The sequence below is a fragment of the Nicotiana sylvestris genome, chromosome 6 (genome assembly GCF_000393655.2).
Source record: "Nicotiana sylvestris chromosome 6, ASM39365v2, whole genome shotgun sequence".
NCBI lineage: Eukaryota > Viridiplantae > Streptophyta > Magnoliopsida > Solanales > Solanaceae > Nicotiana > Nicotiana sylvestris.
In genome coordinates, this window is record NC_091062.1 from 2,430,192 (window position 1) to 2,446,916 (window position 16,725).

Sequence of the window (16,725 nt, forward strand, 5' to 3'; positions counted from 1 at the left end):
CTCGAATTGCGCCACATAAATGTACCCACAATTTTTGATACGTTCCAACTTCGTTAAGATTTGGATTTGGGTCACATAAATGTGCACCCGAGTTTAGGAGAATAACATTATTAAATACGCGCCTAAAGACTAACGCGTTGTTATTTTGAGAAAAAAAACCGTAAAGTTCGTCATGCGGCCTGTCTCGAAATCTAAGCATTCGAAATAATTATCCGTTGAGGGCCCCACAATTTGTATATTCTTGTTTGTCGAGGCTTGTCTCATTCATTATTTTTTAAAGGAATTTGCAACGTCATGGACATGCATCTCGAACCACGTCACAATCAATGCACCCGTAATTAGCGACACATTTCGACTCCGTTGAGATTTGGATTTGGGTCACATAAATGTGCAGCCGAGTTTAAGAAGATAACATTATTAAATATGCGCCTAAAGCGACTAACGTATCATTATTTTTTTGGGTAGGGCCGTGAAATTTGCTAAACGGCCCGTCCTGGAATCTAAGTAATTAATATATATACATTTGTGAGGGCCCTGTAATCTTTGCGTTTTACTCGGCGAGGCTCATCTCGTTCTTATTATTAAAAGGGCAATCCTAAAAGTGACTATGGTTTTCTATTAAATTTGTCTCTAAACATGAAAGAAGACAAAGTCCTAATTAGTTTACATGCTTGAAAAGTCCGGGCCTTTTAATAATTTTTTGCATATTTGATTAGTTCCGAAATGTTGTCACAAAGTAAAAACATACAGGAATCCTGGCATGATTCGAGCCACAAGAAATCGCTAACTCACCAAATCACGCCTGCCTATCCTTACTTGTTACTTTAACTAACAACTTTAGACTTACAACTATGCTTCTTTTTCCTTAAAATGTTGCAGTACCCTTTTTTTTAAGTAACAATTGATGGTAAGATTAACGCTAAGATCTAGTTGACCAAGAACTCAAACAATCATGCTATAATCCAAGATTAGTTAACAACCTACTAGATATTTCAGGGATCAAACCACAAGTGCTACTTTACAAATTATCGGAAGTTATATCCAACATCCATTACATGGTCAAGTTCTGATTGAATACGAGCTAAACTACATTATTCCAATAACATGATCTAACGCATAGCAGTTTTCTGCAGCCCATTACAAACAACTAAAATGACGGGACTATTTTTTACAAATAACAGAATCAATAATGCTTTAAGGATCTTAATAAAACAGTAACAACAAGTTTCAAACAAACAGATTGCTTTTCTGGTTTTCATTTCAACTTCAACTTTTCACATGAATTCATGCTTCACATTTTCAGCTTACAACAGCCATGTTAAAGTCGTGTACCTGGTAGAGGAACAAAAACAGAGTAGAAAAGAAATCAGCAGTAGTAGCAGCAGCACAACAGCAGATTCAGCAACACAACAGCAACCAGTGAAGCCAATAATAACCAGTAATAGACACCCCGTGGCAGATTTAAGGAAAACCAAGTAGCAAACCAAGCAGTAACCCAATGGAACAGTGCCCAACCAATAGAAAACTAGGAAATACCAAGCTGAAATCCAGCAGTACCAAAAGAACACAAACAGATGCAAGAAACAGTAGTTTCTGATTTGTTAAACACTCAAAGGAAAAGACAAGCTGAAGCTCTTTGATGTAAAGCTGAGCCTATATGCCCTCTATTTCTCTAGAGTTTTAGGTTAAATTTCCAGCTTCGACACTCTTGTTTTTCTCTGGCTTCTCAGGATCAGAAAAACCAGCCTCTATTTTTGTTCTAAATGAGCCTATTTATAGGCAAAGTAGGCAAGCACCAGGCTGCCTTGATACCTTAACTCTGCCCATACCCCTTAAACATGCTAAAACTAATCAGAAAATGCCCATGATATTCCTGACAGCCCCCATACCGCATGCTTTTCTCCTTTTTTAATCAAAGTTATGGGTATTTTAACTTATTTTAATCAAACTCCCCATGCCATTAAATCTTGTTCCCCACTATTCTTAAACAATGTATCAGTTTAATGGTATTTTAATACCCTATTGACAGCCATTCAGATTAAGCCATTTTCAGACTCTTTTAAATCCAAAAATACCCTCTTAAAAGTCCTTGAAATTGCTGCCTTACCCCCTCTATTTCAATCTGTATTAATCCCTTCAGCTATAACCAATTTAAACTTAGCTAACTAACAATTAGACCCTAACTATCAAACAAACTACATCCTATAACCAGTTCACAACTGAATTCAGACAAATGGCTTAATCAGAATTAAACAGGATGGATCAAATTATTATCATTCAAGACTGTAAAACTAATCGACGATATATATCGAATCGACTACGCGAATTACAACACATACAATCGATAACAAATAATTAAACTCGAACAAGTACAGAGGTGATTTCATATTGATAGACACAGGGATCAATTGACAAAATTGAAAAATTAATAACACCACCTTAAATAAACAAAAAAAAACAGATATAAACAAATACTAACGGAACAAATAGGAAAGGAAAAATTACCTCAGAAGCTTAAGAACAAAATGACCCATGCTCAAACTGGACTCGACCTCTTTGAGGTCGAACAAACTTTAATTGAAGTGTCCTCAACTGAGAACACCTCAATTAAGGTCTATTAGACCCCAATTCTTCCTCTTAAACTGGACAGACCCCCATGGTTTGGAGTTCTAGGGTTCACACGGTCCGATTTGGGGCTCGAAGGTCTCTACCTAGATTCGAACCAAACCAAGCTCGGTTTGGTTACGAGTGAGGCCAGAGGAGTGACTGGTGTGAATTTGGGGTCGGTTGGTGTAGATCAGGTTTTTGCTCGAACCTTCAAATGAAGATTCGAGACGTTCGGGGAAGATTTGAGGTAAGCTGAGTGTGGATTTGGAGAGAGGGGGTCATGGTGGTTCAGGGGTGTTAGTTTCATGGCCAACGGCGTCGTTGCCGCCGGCTTTCAGGCTAAAGGGTGGGGTGGCGGCTAGGTTTTTTCATGGGAACCGGTGTCTGAGTTTGAGAGAGACGAAGGAGTGAGAGAGGGGGGGTTTGGTTTGGGGGGGCGTGGGGTGAGAGGTTGAGGTTTTATATGGGGGATGGAATTGATCCTGGGCCGTTCGATCTGATGAGATCAATAGCCCGGATCAATACACTTAAGGGGAACTGTGTCGTTTGGTTTTAGTTGGGGGTTGGTTCGAACCGGGTAACGGGTCGGGCCAGGGAATGGGTAAGGGAGACGGATTTTGAGCCGTTGGATCACGTAGGGTCAATGGCTGTGATTGATTGCCGTTGAAACGACGTCGTTTCAGTGACCGTGGGAATGGACCGGGCACAAGGGCGTTTGGACTGGGTCTATGTATCGATTTGGGCCTGATTTCTATTTGAATTTTTGGCCCAATCCGAGTTTTCATTTTTTCTACTTCTCTTTTTCTTCTTTTAATTTTCTCATTTAAACACAATTCCTAATTAAATTGTAAAATCAAAAATAAAACTACACAAATATTAATTAACATTTACAACAATTAACACACAAATTAAAACCTTAAAATAAAATCACACGATGACAACGAATAAAATAAAAAGTATATTTTTTTGTGATTTTTCTTTTAGAGCCAAATGATGGTTTAAATAATTTCTAAATGCATAATTAAATCCTAAATATGCATGCAACATGTATTATTTTTGTATTTTTTCAATTAACTATAACAAGGGTAAACATTTACGGACAAAATAATTACCAAAATGTCACGCAAGTTCTCAAAATTGTACACAGATGAAATTTGTTTTATTTTTAATTTCTTTTAGAGTAGTTTTCGTGAAGCAAAAAATCACGTGCTCACAATAACGACATGAAAAATCTCATTTATTAGGTATCTTAACTAAGAGTATACTTCGTTATTTTTTTTTATAGTACCTATTTTATGAAACTATTTAACATTGAAAACTAATGATGAATCCTTGTTTTTGATACTTGGATACGATATTATAGAAGAAAAGGGTAAACCTACTATGAGAATCTAAATCTAAATACCAAAATAAAATAAAATTTGGAAAGCAAATTTAAGTTACGAATGCAATGACCCAAAAAACCTATGGAAAATTTATAAATAATAGGGTGTTTGGCTAAGCTTATAAGCTGGTCAAACTGGTTTATAAACACTTTTTGGCTTATCTACGCGTTTGGTAAAATTAAAAGTGCTTATAAGCCAAAAAAATCATAAGTTGATCTCCCCCAACTTATCAAATTTAAGTTTATAAGCACTTTAGGTTTGACCAAAATATTTACTATTTTATCCCTAAAATAATTTTTTTTAAACAAAATTCTTCGTATACCCAATTCTTCAGCTGCTTATTATTAATTTCAGCACTTTTATTCAAACACATAACTGCTTATTTTTTAAATCAGCTTCAACACTTAAAAGTGCTTTTCAGCACATAATGCTTATCAGCTACTTAAATCAGCTAAGCCAAACGGGCTCTAAGTCAAGTTTTGAACTTAATCGTATATAAGACATTGTAACGTACCTTTCAATTTGTAATTATATATCAACAATATACGAACCTAGTTACAATTTGCAGCATTAATTTAATATGCGGCAGTATGGGCAATTAAAGAATCCTAATTACTAGGAAAGAATGAAGAAACAAAGAAAAATCTAAAGAAGCCTAAACCTAAACAAAAGAAAATCTGTAGCCAACAAAAATGGAAATAAATGGAATTTTTTTTTTTGCCTAAGAAAATTATAATTGATTATAATTACAATTATGTCCAGCGTAGAATATACTTACAAAGGTAAAAAAAGCGAATGACATTTTGACATGGACTTTATGCTTTTAATATAATATAAATATAGATATAAATTTATGTTGTTACCCCTCTTTTCCATTTTACCAAAAAAAATATATGTGATTTTTCCCTCCATTTTGCTTAAACCTCCATAAAATAGTCGAGATGAGCGTAATTTATCCAGTAATATGCATTTAGTCATTATTTTTTTGCAACCTTCTACATCTCAATTCATATAAACTTTTTCTATTTGGAATCTTTTGGGAATTTTGATATTATTTCACTGAAAATAATATTTAATAATTTCATACTACTTCAAGAATTCCAATTTATTAAACTATTCAAATGTTTTCCCAAAAACAAGCAGGTCGCGCTTTCTATACGCGAGCAACTATTCTAAAAAAATTACTTACTAAAAATGCCCACTAACTTACTAAACATTCTAAATTCGGCCCAAACATTTCACCATATAAAACTTAAAAAGCCCTTTCACTTGGTACGCCTCGTTTTCTTTCACTTCTTGCTAATAGCCCGTTTGGCCAAACTGCAAAAATCAGCTTATTTTGAGAAGTGATTTTTTTTTTAAAAGTACTTTTGGTGAGAAGCAGTTTGTGTTTGGCTAATTAGTTTGAAAAGCACTTCTAAGCAGCAATTAGTGTTTGGCCAAGCTTTAAAAAACTGTTTCTAAGTGTATTTTTCTCAAAAGTGCTTCTCAAAAAAGTACTTTTGGAAAGAAGCTACTTTTTTCTGCTTCTTCAAAACTGCTTCTACTTCTCTTCAAAAACACTTTTTTTACTTCCAGAAATTTGGCCAAACACCTCAAATCAAGCCAAAAGTACTTTTGGGAAAAAAAAAAAAAAAAAGAGAGGGGCTCAAAAGGACTTGTTGTTTTGAAAAGTAAAAGTAAACAGTTCAAACCAAAATTTTCCAATTCGCATGACCAGAAATTCGAAGAAAGTTCATCTATTCTCAGTTCACCTCAAATCCCAAAGCCATTATCTTTAACTTCTACACTATATATTATGATAATGGGGTCTAAAAGAAAATATAAAAAACTCGTTAAACAGTTAGAATTAATCATTAGGTATGTTTTTTGGGATTTTAAGGTTGTGGGTTCTGCTCCATTTGGCTAATGGAAGCTTAGGTTGCTGGGAGGGTGAAAGAATTGCTCTATTAAAACTGAAAGATTCATTCAACTATCCAAATGGGACAGCTCTTTCTTCTTGGGGTGATAAAGAAGAAAAAGATTGTTGTAAATGGGAAAGAGTTTCATGCAGTGAATCCACAAAGAGGGTGACCAAACTTTTTCTTAATCGCACAAGACCGTTAGAGCTGCGGAAAATTGTTGATTTCTCATTGGAAACCTCTTTATTTCTTCCCTTTGAGGAGCTGCAGGAGTTAAGATTGGATTCTAATGGAATTACAGGTCAATTCTTTCTTCCTTCTTCTCTCTCTCCCTTTTTTTGTGTGTGTGTGTTAGATCCCATATTGGTTGGGGAGTTAAACGGCGGCGGATGCAGGATTTCGTGCTAAGAGGTTTAAAAAGGGAAAAAAGTTAAAAAATTAAAAGAGATTGTGACCGGTCGGAATTGAAGCAGCAACCTCACAAAGGTTTTCAACCTTCATGATTGAGCTATACTTTTGGACTATGTCAAGGGGATTCAAATTATAATATAGAGACACGAAACGGATTTCAACAACAAAAAATCCAGTGAAATCCCACAAGTAGGGTCTGAGGAAGGTGAAGTGTATGAGACCTTAGCCCTACCTAATGAAGGTAGAGATGCTGTTTCCGAAGGATTTTACCTTATATGTATAGTGTAATTTTTCGGCGAAGGGGTTCGGGCAAAGGCGAATATAACCCTTTAGAAAGGGGTGGCATGACACCCGCTAATAGGATAATTTTTTTATATACATATGTTGAAATTTTCTTAAATTAGGTTAAATATCTCATCCTACCACCCGCAGTTATAAACTAGACAATGGTGCCATGGCTTGTAGACCTTTTTGAAAGCTTTTCTCGTATGTAAAATTCAAGTTGGAATTTATCTTGAACCTTGTGTGACTTCCCCTTTTTCTTTGTGCTTTTTATTTCCTTTTAGCCCAGTCACTTTCCCTTTTCGGATGCCACACAATTTTCTATTTACCGTTTTATTATTTTTTATATTTTTCTTTTCTCTATTCTATTATTTTATATATGGTTTCTAGTAAGAACACTCGAAAAAGAGACTCAAAACTTTAAAATTATATACAATAAGTATTCCTCTTTATCTTAAATCTATGAGTTTTTTTCTTTCAAATCCGAAAAACTTGTGTCTTATGGGAATTTTGGATTAAGATAAAAAAATTGTCTTTTTAGTATATCACAATTTTTTTTGTTATTTTATAATTATTAAATATAATTTAAATCTCTTTAGTATTAAATTATGATGAAAATTTTGTAAGCATTGCTTAAAAATGAGATTTATTACTTGTAGTTTATTTAATTATACATTTTACTTGTGGGTATAATTTATCTACTGAAGACATTTTAAAAAAAAATCTTATTTTGATTGATGTAATTCCCTTATTGCAGATGTTATCTTACTTGTGTAAATTTATTTTTAATATGTAGAAAAAGATGTAATTTCCTAGTGAAAATGTTAATTTTATTTGTGTTGTTATAATATAGGTGTTATTCCTTATTTAAAATGCTAATTATGTTTATTTTTTGATATTTTAGATGTAATTTTTATATATTCAAATAAAAGACACCTACTAGGTTGACCCGAATAAACTCAAAAAAAAATCGAATAAACGTTCCTTACAAATTTCGTGTTAGTCATTACAAGGTAAACATTAAAGGAATTATGGAACCCGCCACCTTCAAATTCTAGATCTGCCTCTGGGTTCGGGTGATATAAAATTAGGTGTACTTGTATGGTTACCTGATGAGCATTTTCTTAACAATGTGTTAGATCCCACATCTGTTGGGGTTGAGTTAGGCTCAAGGTCTATCTGCATCCAACCAAGTCTTTGACCATGGAACAAGAGAATTCTCACTACCGCTAGAAGGTCAGCTGGCCGTGAGCGTGGTGGGAACGGGCTTCCCAAAAAGTTAGCCCCTAGATCGGGGTCAGTATAGAATAAAGGGGACGACCCTAACCTTGCGTTGGCTTTGCCAGCTTATTGGGTTGCGGGTAGAGAAAAACGGACGTGGGGACTCGAGGACAACTAGCCTATTGGAAAAAGACTATCCTCCCGAGGTAGCTACTTGTTTGTGTTACGTTCATATAGAGCAACTAATATGCTTTTCCATTTTGACCCATCTTGACCCAGCCCATCTTAGCCCAAATACACTTTGGGCTGGGTTGGACAATGACCCATTTATTGACCTAACCCAATCCGCCCATTTGCCACCCCTAATGAATAGTATGGTTTTGTATAAACACCCAACACAAATAAGTTTTACCTTTGCTTTTTGAAGGTCTATGATACCACATAAATGTTATAAGTTTTTGGTAATCGACTCTATGGCACGTAATTCAAAGAAAAAGGTTTCATAACAATCCCCAAATAGTGAAAATCTTGTAATACTACTATAAGTTTTACAATATTTAATAATTTAAAATACTTGAAATTTTGTGTTTACTTTTAGGATGAGTTAACCAGATGTCCCTTAAAGGAAAATAAAAGAATTTAAAAAAAAATTGTGATAAAAAAATCTCTTTACCTGAGGTGTGCTGGTGGGACGTAGCAAGTATCCGGTGGAATAGTTGAGGAGCGCATAAGTTAGCTTGGACACCATCGTCACTAAAAAAAATAAAAGGAACCTCTTTTACTTCCCAAATAGTAATATTGTCACATAAAATGAAAAGAGGAAGTATAATATGATGCCTACCCTATCTGGTGTGATTGCGAGATAGTTAAAAATGTCCATGCTTTTGTTACATATCATCTTTGAATAACGAAACCGAAAAATTTTCTGGTATCATGCTGGATTGGTTTTCTGATGCTGGTTTGCAGGATATTTGTTCTGTACTTTTGTTACCGAATGTTATTCATTTGGCGTAGGTCTTAAAATGTTTGCTGGAAATGCATATGTGAATATCACTATAACTTGCCTCCTACTACATAGTGATGGTACTAGCAATATAATGCAGAAAGACACTGAACGAAAAAGAATATGATATTTCCTTAAACGGTAGATATGATATTCAACTTGGAACAAGGGAAATTCTTTTTTTTTTTTTTTTATTTCTAACAGTAACTAGCATTTTTTCTTTGGATATGCTAAGTATTAACAACAACTGGAACTCTTAAGTCTAAGATAAACTACCAATGGAAAATGCAGGCTTACTTTCCCACAAGAATTCTTGTAGGACATTGAGTGATTAACAAGTTGATGATAAATAAGCGTATTTTTCTCTCTTTTTTCACATTTTAAGAGGCTGTTTTTGGGATTTCAAACAAAAAAGGAAGCAAAGCTAATTTTGAGGTTTAAGGATAAAACTTAGAGGGGTATAAGAGACAACTTGAATTTGGAATAGTTGTAAATGTCTAGAGTCTACAATCTGGAAACAACTCAATTTATTTTAGTTCCTATGTTATAACAGTTCGACCGTTGATTCGGATACGTATAGCACAGCTGAAAGTTGAGAATTGACGCTAACTTCCAAGGACGTAATATATCTGCATCCGTGAAAGAGCATCCTTGACAACTGTTCTAGCGTCTTGATGCTTTGTTATCTTTTCCTTGTGTTTTAGCTTGAAAAGACTCAGATTTTTACAGATGAGTATGCAAGTTTCTTGATTGATTTTTGCAGGCTTTAATGGAGTGCAGAAGTTAAACAAATTAAAGATGTTGGATCTGAGTTATAACCAGCTTACAGAAATTCCATCCCTCAGTGGCCTAGAATCTTTAAAGTTTTTGAGCTTTACGTCCAATTATTTGAAAAATTTGTCAACATTACAAGGTAATGAAGCAGTACCTTGTACCCTTCTCCCTTGTGCAGTTGTACTATTAGTTCCCTAATTGACTTGTTTGTTCACAGAGTTGACGACATTGAGGGGTCTGGAGATGCTTGACTTGGGTTATAATGATATTTCTGGTGAGATACCTCTATCTATTGGGGCCTTGACATCTTTAAAGAGCTTATCGTTAAGAAACAATGAAGTAAATGGCTCTTTTCCAGAGGAAGGTGTGCTCTCTTTGCTCTAGATACTCAATTTAGTTTACATTGTTATTCCAATATATGAGCTCTGAAGATTATTTACAATGGCCGGATCTTTATCCAATGAACATGCATCATAAGTTGCATTAGTTATTCATATGTTTTTTCTTAATTTTTTTTTGTATCAGTGCTCTAACAGTGTGCGGTTAGAGGCGACTTTTTTTGTTAATTTTCTCCCGGGGCTGGGCGTATTAAAGTGGATTTGCAGGAGATATTGGCGAATAGTCATGCAGTTAGGACTTCAAAAAATTATTTGTTTGAATCTTAAATTGGGTGAGATTGGTAAACTATAGGAGTTATCTTTGTTCTTCATGTTAAAGTTTTCCCAATAATATAGAGGTGAAGCTATCACTTGTCATGCCCCCCTACCTGTGTTTATTTTTATGAAGAAAGATTTCTTTGCTCTCATCTTTGTGGTCAATGACCATGCAATTTTTCACCTTTCAGGTTTATGTAAATTGCGAAGCCTTCAAGAGTTGGATATTAGCCGAAACAGCCTCAAAGGATCTATTCCTCCATGTATCAGCAATTTAACATCCCTCCGTCTCCTCGAACTTTCTGAAAATAACCTTGGGGGAACCATTCCTTCTGATCTCCTTAGGCTCAAGTCCCTCGAATACCTTTCTCTTTCTTTGAACCATTTTGAAGGGTCCATCTCCTTGAGCTCATTTGCTAACAACTCCAATCTTGAGGTTCTCGAACTTGATAGCCTTAACAATGAGTTACATGTAGACACAGAAAATACACCCTGGAAACCTCTATTTCAGCTAAAAGTCCTAAGATTATCGAACTGCAAAATCAATGAGCCGACTAGATCTATTCCGAGCTTTCTTTTGACCCAGCATGAATTAAGAGTTGTTAACCTCAGTTACAATGCTATGGTTGGAGAGGTTCCCACTTGGTTACTGAATAACAACACAAGATTGGAGTTCCTTAGTCTTGCAGAAAACTCATTCACGGGTCAATTTGTGTTACCTGCTGATTTTAAAAATCTTGATTTGTTTTGGCTTGATATGTGGAAGAATGATATTCAAGGCCTGCTTCCAGCATCTATTGGCCATATTCTCCCAAATTTGGAGTATTTGAACATGTCTAGAAACTCATTTCATGGTAGTATTCCTCCTTCAATCGGCAACATGAGTAAGTTGTATTCATTGGATCTGTCGAGCAACAATTTCACTGGGGAATTACCTGAACATTTTTTTATGGGCTGCAAGGAGTTGACTGCTCTGAAGCTTTCACATAATAATCTGCAGGGCCAATTATTTCCCAGAAAATGGAACCTTACATCAGTCCGGTTATTGTATTTGGATAATAATCACTTTTCAGGACAGTTGTTACCTGGACTTCTTACAAGCTCCTCATTGAGCCTGTTGGATCTAAGCAATAACTTGATCTCGGGAAAACTACCTGATTGGATAGGGGAATTTTCTTTCCTTGGATCCCTTGTTGTATCCAGAAACTCGTTCAAAGGTCATATACCTACAGGCTTTTGCAGAGTAGTACAACTGATTAATTTAGACCTTGCATGGAATAGTCTTTCTGGTAACGTACCTCCTTGTTTGAATCTGTCATCACTAAGATATTTACACCTTCAAGGAAATAAACTCTCAGGATCTTTGCCGAGATCTCTCTATAGAGCATCTTCCCTTGTGACACTGGATATGAGGGATAATGAACTATCAGGGGAAATTCCAAAGTGGATCAGTGTACTATCAAATTTGAGGAATCTTTTATTGAAGGGAAACGGCTTTGTAGGTTCCATTCCTTTTCAGCTGTGTCAGCTTAAAAACATCAGCATACTAGATCTCTCTTCCAATAGACTTTCTGGTCGGCTACCTTCATGTTTGAAAGATATACCTTTTGGTCAGAAGAAAACAAATGATCAAACCTTTGAGACTGATGAATATGGGTGGAAAGCTTATCGACCCTTCAGGTCGTACGAATATCAAAGCATACTTGGTGTAAACCAATATGTTGAAGCTGGATTTTACTCATCAGATGTGGCAGTAGAAATAGAATTTATGTCAAAGAGTAGGTCTGAATCATACACAGGAAACATGTTGTATTTCATGTCTGGGATCGATCTTTCTATGAATAAGTTGGCAGGTCCAATTCCTCCAGAACTTGGATTCCTAAGTGATATTCATACTCTAAATTTATCACATAATCAAATGAATGCATCCATTCCAAGGACGTTTTCCAACTTGAAGCAAATACAAAGCTTGGACTTATCCGACAATAAGCTGAGTGGTGAAATTCCTTCGGATTTGGTTCAGTTAAACTTTCTATCAGTCTTCTCAGTGGCAAACAACAATTTATCAGGACGTACCCCGGATAGGAAGGCTCAGTTTGCTACCTTTGAAGCGAGCAGCTACGAAGGCAATCCTTTCCTTTGTGGATTACCTGTCGAGGAAAACTGCAGAAGGAGCACTGCAGTATCAGATCCAAATCCAGGAGAAAATGATCTGTTCAAAGATTCATTTTTGGCAACTTTTGTTCCATCATGCATTGTGGCATTCCTAGGAGTTGTTACTTTTATTTACTTCAACCCCAGTTGCAGAATGTTTTTTCAGCTTGTTGAAGCAAAACTCTTATCTTCCAGATAGATTTGCCTAGTTATTTACTGTACTTGATGAAAAAAGTAACTGAGTGTGTGCAAGATTATAGAAAGAAAATTAAAGCATACTACTTTTTATGACATATTTGGCAATTTAACAGTATCTTCTAGGAGATCTGTGTTTATTTCTACCCATGCATGTGTGAAAAAGTTATATTTCAATCTTCATTATACTGATAATTTAAAGGTGAGCTTTTTTTATCCTGCTTTTATTGTTTACAAGAATCTAACCAAAATTATCTCTTGTAGTTTTTGTTTTTGTTTTGGAAGAACCAGTGTTGTCAAGGGCGCGCTTAAAGCGTGCTTAAGCCCTGAAGCGAAGCTCAATCGTTGAGCGCTTCGCCTTGCTTTGTGGGCGCTTTAGTGTTGCATCAAAGCTCTAAGGCATACTTTTCCTTGCCAATGAGTGTAATCTTGAAAAGACGACCTTAAACAATTGATATTTCACCTTATCGTGAATTTCTTTTTCAATTTCTTTGTTCATATATTTGTTATTCATGCTTATAATGATTAGTCTTGGACTACATGCACATTTTTACTTTCGCACCTTTTTTCATTAAAGCCCACGCTTTATTTGCGCTTTGCGCTTAAAGCCCCAACAAAACCTTAGAGCTTTTTTGCCCTTTTAGCCTTTGATAACACTGGGAAGAACAGACTTAGAAGAACAAATAACCAGTGACCTTATGTTTGTTGCCAATCAAATCAACTACTGTCAAAGAAGCAATACTTTTTACTCAGATGACAGGTGACATCCTCAGGTAAAGCTGACAAGAGATTTGAGGTGTTCAATTGTTAAGCTGGAATTATAGAACAGGTGCTGAAGGCATTTTTAATGGAGAAAAAGATTGACATGTAATTGGCTTTCTTAGATTTTTTAAGGGGATATAATCTTCATCTTGCTTCTTGACAGCTGATTAAATTCTAGATGTTGAGAACTTTTTACTATTGGAATCCCTTCGCCACTCGTTTAATAGCCTTGTGACTTGTGAAAAATAATACAAATAGATTTGTTTTCTCCTCCTTTTAACCATCCAAGAGTTAAATTGTAACAGCATTTCATTTGTATCAGGTAAAAGAAAAGGAAAGAAGAAAAGAGATTTTGTATGAGACAGCAAAGGATTATCAAGTTTCACTCAACCTGCTGTCTTGTTTCTCCAGCGCAATATATATCCAGTTGAAGATGTTACAATGGTACGTAGCTTTTGTTCATATTGCTTTTATCTCATCGACAGCCTGCAGAAATTGTCCTCTTGTGTGGTTTTAGTGTCTTCTTAACATTGCATAAAGCAGATTTTTTTGGTTACATTTACCAGTATTGTTTGAGACTGAAGCGTTGTTTGTTGTTGTATTTACCAGGTTGATCTGTGACTTCTAAGAAAGATTGGTTCTCATATTGGCGCTTGACACTGATTTGATTTACATGCTTTTGTCTTTTTGTTTACTTGAGCCGAAGGTCTTTCGGAAACAGCCTCTCTACTCCTTCGGGGTAGGGGTAAGGTCTGCATATACACTACTCTCCCCATACCCCACTCGTGAGATTTTACTTTGTTGTTGTTGTTGTTGCTATTTTAAGGAGTTAAAGCATATATGTATATTAATTTTTCACTAATGTTATAATTTTTTACCAGAGGTTTTTCCAGTATTTTTGTTGCTTTCAAAAGCTTGCCCGCCCCATCATGTCCCGTACTGTTCATACAAGGAGATAACAACTCGTGCTCGCTTATCTGTGAGTCTTTGTTGGAGTTGGCAAATTGCATTCAGGGGCGGATTTAGGGGGGCGCAAGGGTGTTCATCCAAACACCCTTCGCCGAAAAATTACATTGTATATATAAGGCAAAATCTATTTTTTATCTCTATATATTAAGTTTTGAACACCCTTAATACAATCCAAAAGTGTAGTTTAGTGGTCAAGGGGGTTCAAAATCTACATAAGGTCATGAGTTCAATTCCACTAGCTACAAAAAAAAAAATTTGAACCCTCTTCGTGGAGATCCTGCCCCCGCCACTATTTGCATTTCTAGTTTCTATTTTGAGTTTTATGAATCTTGTAACCAGCTTTTATTGTGCAGATTGTAGCTATACATACAACTACTTCAAGGATTCTCAAGAGAATTGCAAAGGAGCTAAGGAGCAGAAAATCTCTAATGACCAAGGTTCAATTTGAATTCAATCACAAATCTTTCTTTGCCACTGCCATGAGATGTTTCTACTCTGCCATTTTTTTGCGTTGTTTTCCATTTCTGGTTCTTTATATTTATCTTTTTTTTTGTCAAATCCAACAGTGCAGTATGTACCTAGCTAGGAGCAAATAATCTATCCTCGACGTATAATTTATCATTTTTAGAGCGCAATAATGTATCATAAACACAGCATACGAGGCTTTACAATGAGAGAATTGGGCTTTTCTGTTCTTCACCCTGCATTCCACATGTTCCTGCATATTCTTCACATGATTCAAACCTTCAAACTACCGTTTGGTTGTGGAAGTTCCATCCTGATTCTACTTAAAGAGAGGAGTGCATAAATTCTTACACTACGTCTATATTGAGTTAAGCGTGACGTTTGGTTCCTTGCTTCAAACATGACTAGATTGAAGATATTCTGCAAATAACGTTTGAATAAGGCGAAGGCCTTTTATCTTGTCAAAGGTCTCAAACTAGATAGTATTTGAGAGGAGATGGTTTAAAGCGGCTAAAGAAAGTGACTATAGCCAGAGGCGGATGTACCATTTACGATACAGGTTCGACAGAACTCAGTAACTTTGGTCCATATCATGTATTTGGTTGCTACTACATTACAAGTTTTATAGCTTAAAAGAAAAGTGTAATTTCATAGCTTATCAGAAGTAGTTAATAGAATATTTAAGTTATGATTAAGTTACAAAAAGATAGGTTCATATAACCTGTTTACTGGAGCCCTAAAAGGAACATGCTAAGTTTCTCATCTCTCTTTTGCAGGTTAAGTGGAAGAGATACAAACCAAACCTAGGGTATAAAGATATTGCTACTACATTATTCACCATGGGTTTGGGAGTTCGACAGAACCCAGTACTTTTTGAACCTCATATATAAGTGTGAAAAACGACAAGAGTAAGTTGCTCTAGTGGTGAACACCCTCCACTTCCAACCAAGAGGTTGTGAGAGTTCGAGTCAGGGGATGCCGAGGATCTATCGGAAACATCCTCTCTACCCCAGGATAAGGGTAAGATCTGTATACACACTACCCTCCCCAAACCCCACTAGTCGGATTATACTGGGTTGTTGTTGTATATTTAAGTGTGAAAAACGTAACAAGGTAGATAAAGTTAGAGTAAGATATATATATTTCACTATTTCAGACCTCACTTTCTCGATTCATAACCAAGAAAAGGGTAATCCGGTGCATAAAGTATTATGCGTTCATGCAGGATCAGATAAAGGGCCGCACTCCAAGGAGGTGTAAATTATGGAACCACAATGTCTACCTTCCACATCTCTTACTTTATTTCTCCATGATTGTGTAGTCATGTGACATTGCAGGTACCTAAAGGACTATGATAAAGATTCTTATATTCTTTAGGTCAATCCAAATCCTGTGGATGTACTTTGATCTGACATTTTATAGTATTTAGAGGAATCACAGCCTCTTGATTTTACCATATGGACCATTGTTAAAAAGGAAGACAATTTGAGCCAAGCATTTACAAAGAGGAAATCTAAGCCACTGTATTTTACTGCAGTTACAAAAACCTCCACAAACTCTTACCATATGGGGACATAATACAAGACAAAATCTATTTAATGTGCTTATTGTCATATGCTCAAGAAAATTTTTGGTGGTCCAAATGAGAACCCTATGGTTTACTATCTATTGAATATTGAATGGTTCATATTTCATCTATTATGACTATCCTTAGAATTACAGTAAAGTTATCTTTGTGTGACCTATAGGTCACGGGTTCGAGCTGTAGAATCAACCGCTGATGCTTACATCAGGGTAGGCTGCCTACATCACACTCCTTGGCCGTGCGGCCGTTTTCCGATCCTTGCATGAATACGAGATGCTTCGTGCACCGGGATGCCCCGCCCATTATAAGTATCCTCACATTCTCAAATGCCCTTTAAGAAGTAGGAAGAAATCTTCTC

At 35.8% G+C, this 16,725-nt stretch overlaps 1 protein-coding gene and 1 long non-coding RNA gene across 14 annotated transcripts; one reads left to right on the forward strand and one right to left on the reverse strand.

Moving 5' to 3' along the window:
- Positions 1–1,225: 1,225 nt before the first annotated feature.
- Positions 1,226–8,550, reverse strand: LOC138870169 (uncharacterized). The gene is made up of 2 exons (XR_011400407.1): positions 8,481–8,550; positions 1,226–1,332 (listed from the first exon to the last, which is right to left on the reverse strand). It is a non-coding gene; the product is annotated as an uncharacterized lncRNA (long non-coding RNA).
- Positions 5,684–16,386, forward strand: LOC104240278 (receptor-like protein 15). 13 transcript variants are annotated; one of them, XM_070147942.1, is made up of 8 exons: positions 5,684–6,194; positions 9,574–9,723; positions 9,802–9,948; positions 10,429–13,359; positions 13,671–13,792; positions 14,671–14,754; positions 15,559–15,802; positions 16,008–16,386. In XM_070147942.1, exons 1-4 carry the CDS (start codon positions 5,855–5,857, stop codon positions 12,588–12,590), a joined length of 2,799 nt encoding a protein of 932 aa, XP_070004043.1. In that variant the 5' UTR covers positions 5,684–5,854; the 3' UTR covers positions 12,591–13,359; positions 13,671–13,792; positions 14,671–14,754; positions 15,559–15,802; positions 16,008–16,386. The 13 variants fall into 13 exon arrangements, with proteins under 13 accessions (XP_070004043.1, XP_070004034.1, XP_070004039.1 ...); XM_070147933.1 differs by having other exon boundaries at positions 10,429–13,792; positions 13,958–15,341; XM_070147938.1 differs by adding an exon at positions 14,884–15,341 and having other exon boundaries at positions 10,429–13,792; positions 13,958–14,754; positions 15,559–16,386.
- The last annotated feature ends 339 nt before the right edge of the window (positions 16,387–16,725 follow it).

Bases quoted from the DNA above. Each gene is read 5' to 3' on its own strand.
- LOC104240278 (XM_070147932.1), top strand. From the start codon at position 5,855: ATGTTTTTTGGGATTTTAAGGTTGTGGGTTCTGCTCCATTTGGCTAAT. The intron at 6,195-9,573 runs GTCAATTCTTTC...TGATTTTTGCAG, and splicing joins GGATTCTAATGGAATTACAG to GCTTTAATGGAGTGCAGAAG. The intron at 9,724-9,801 runs GTAATGAAGCAG...GTTTGTTCACAG, and splicing joins AAATTTGTCAACATTACAAG to AGTTGACGACATTGAGGGGT.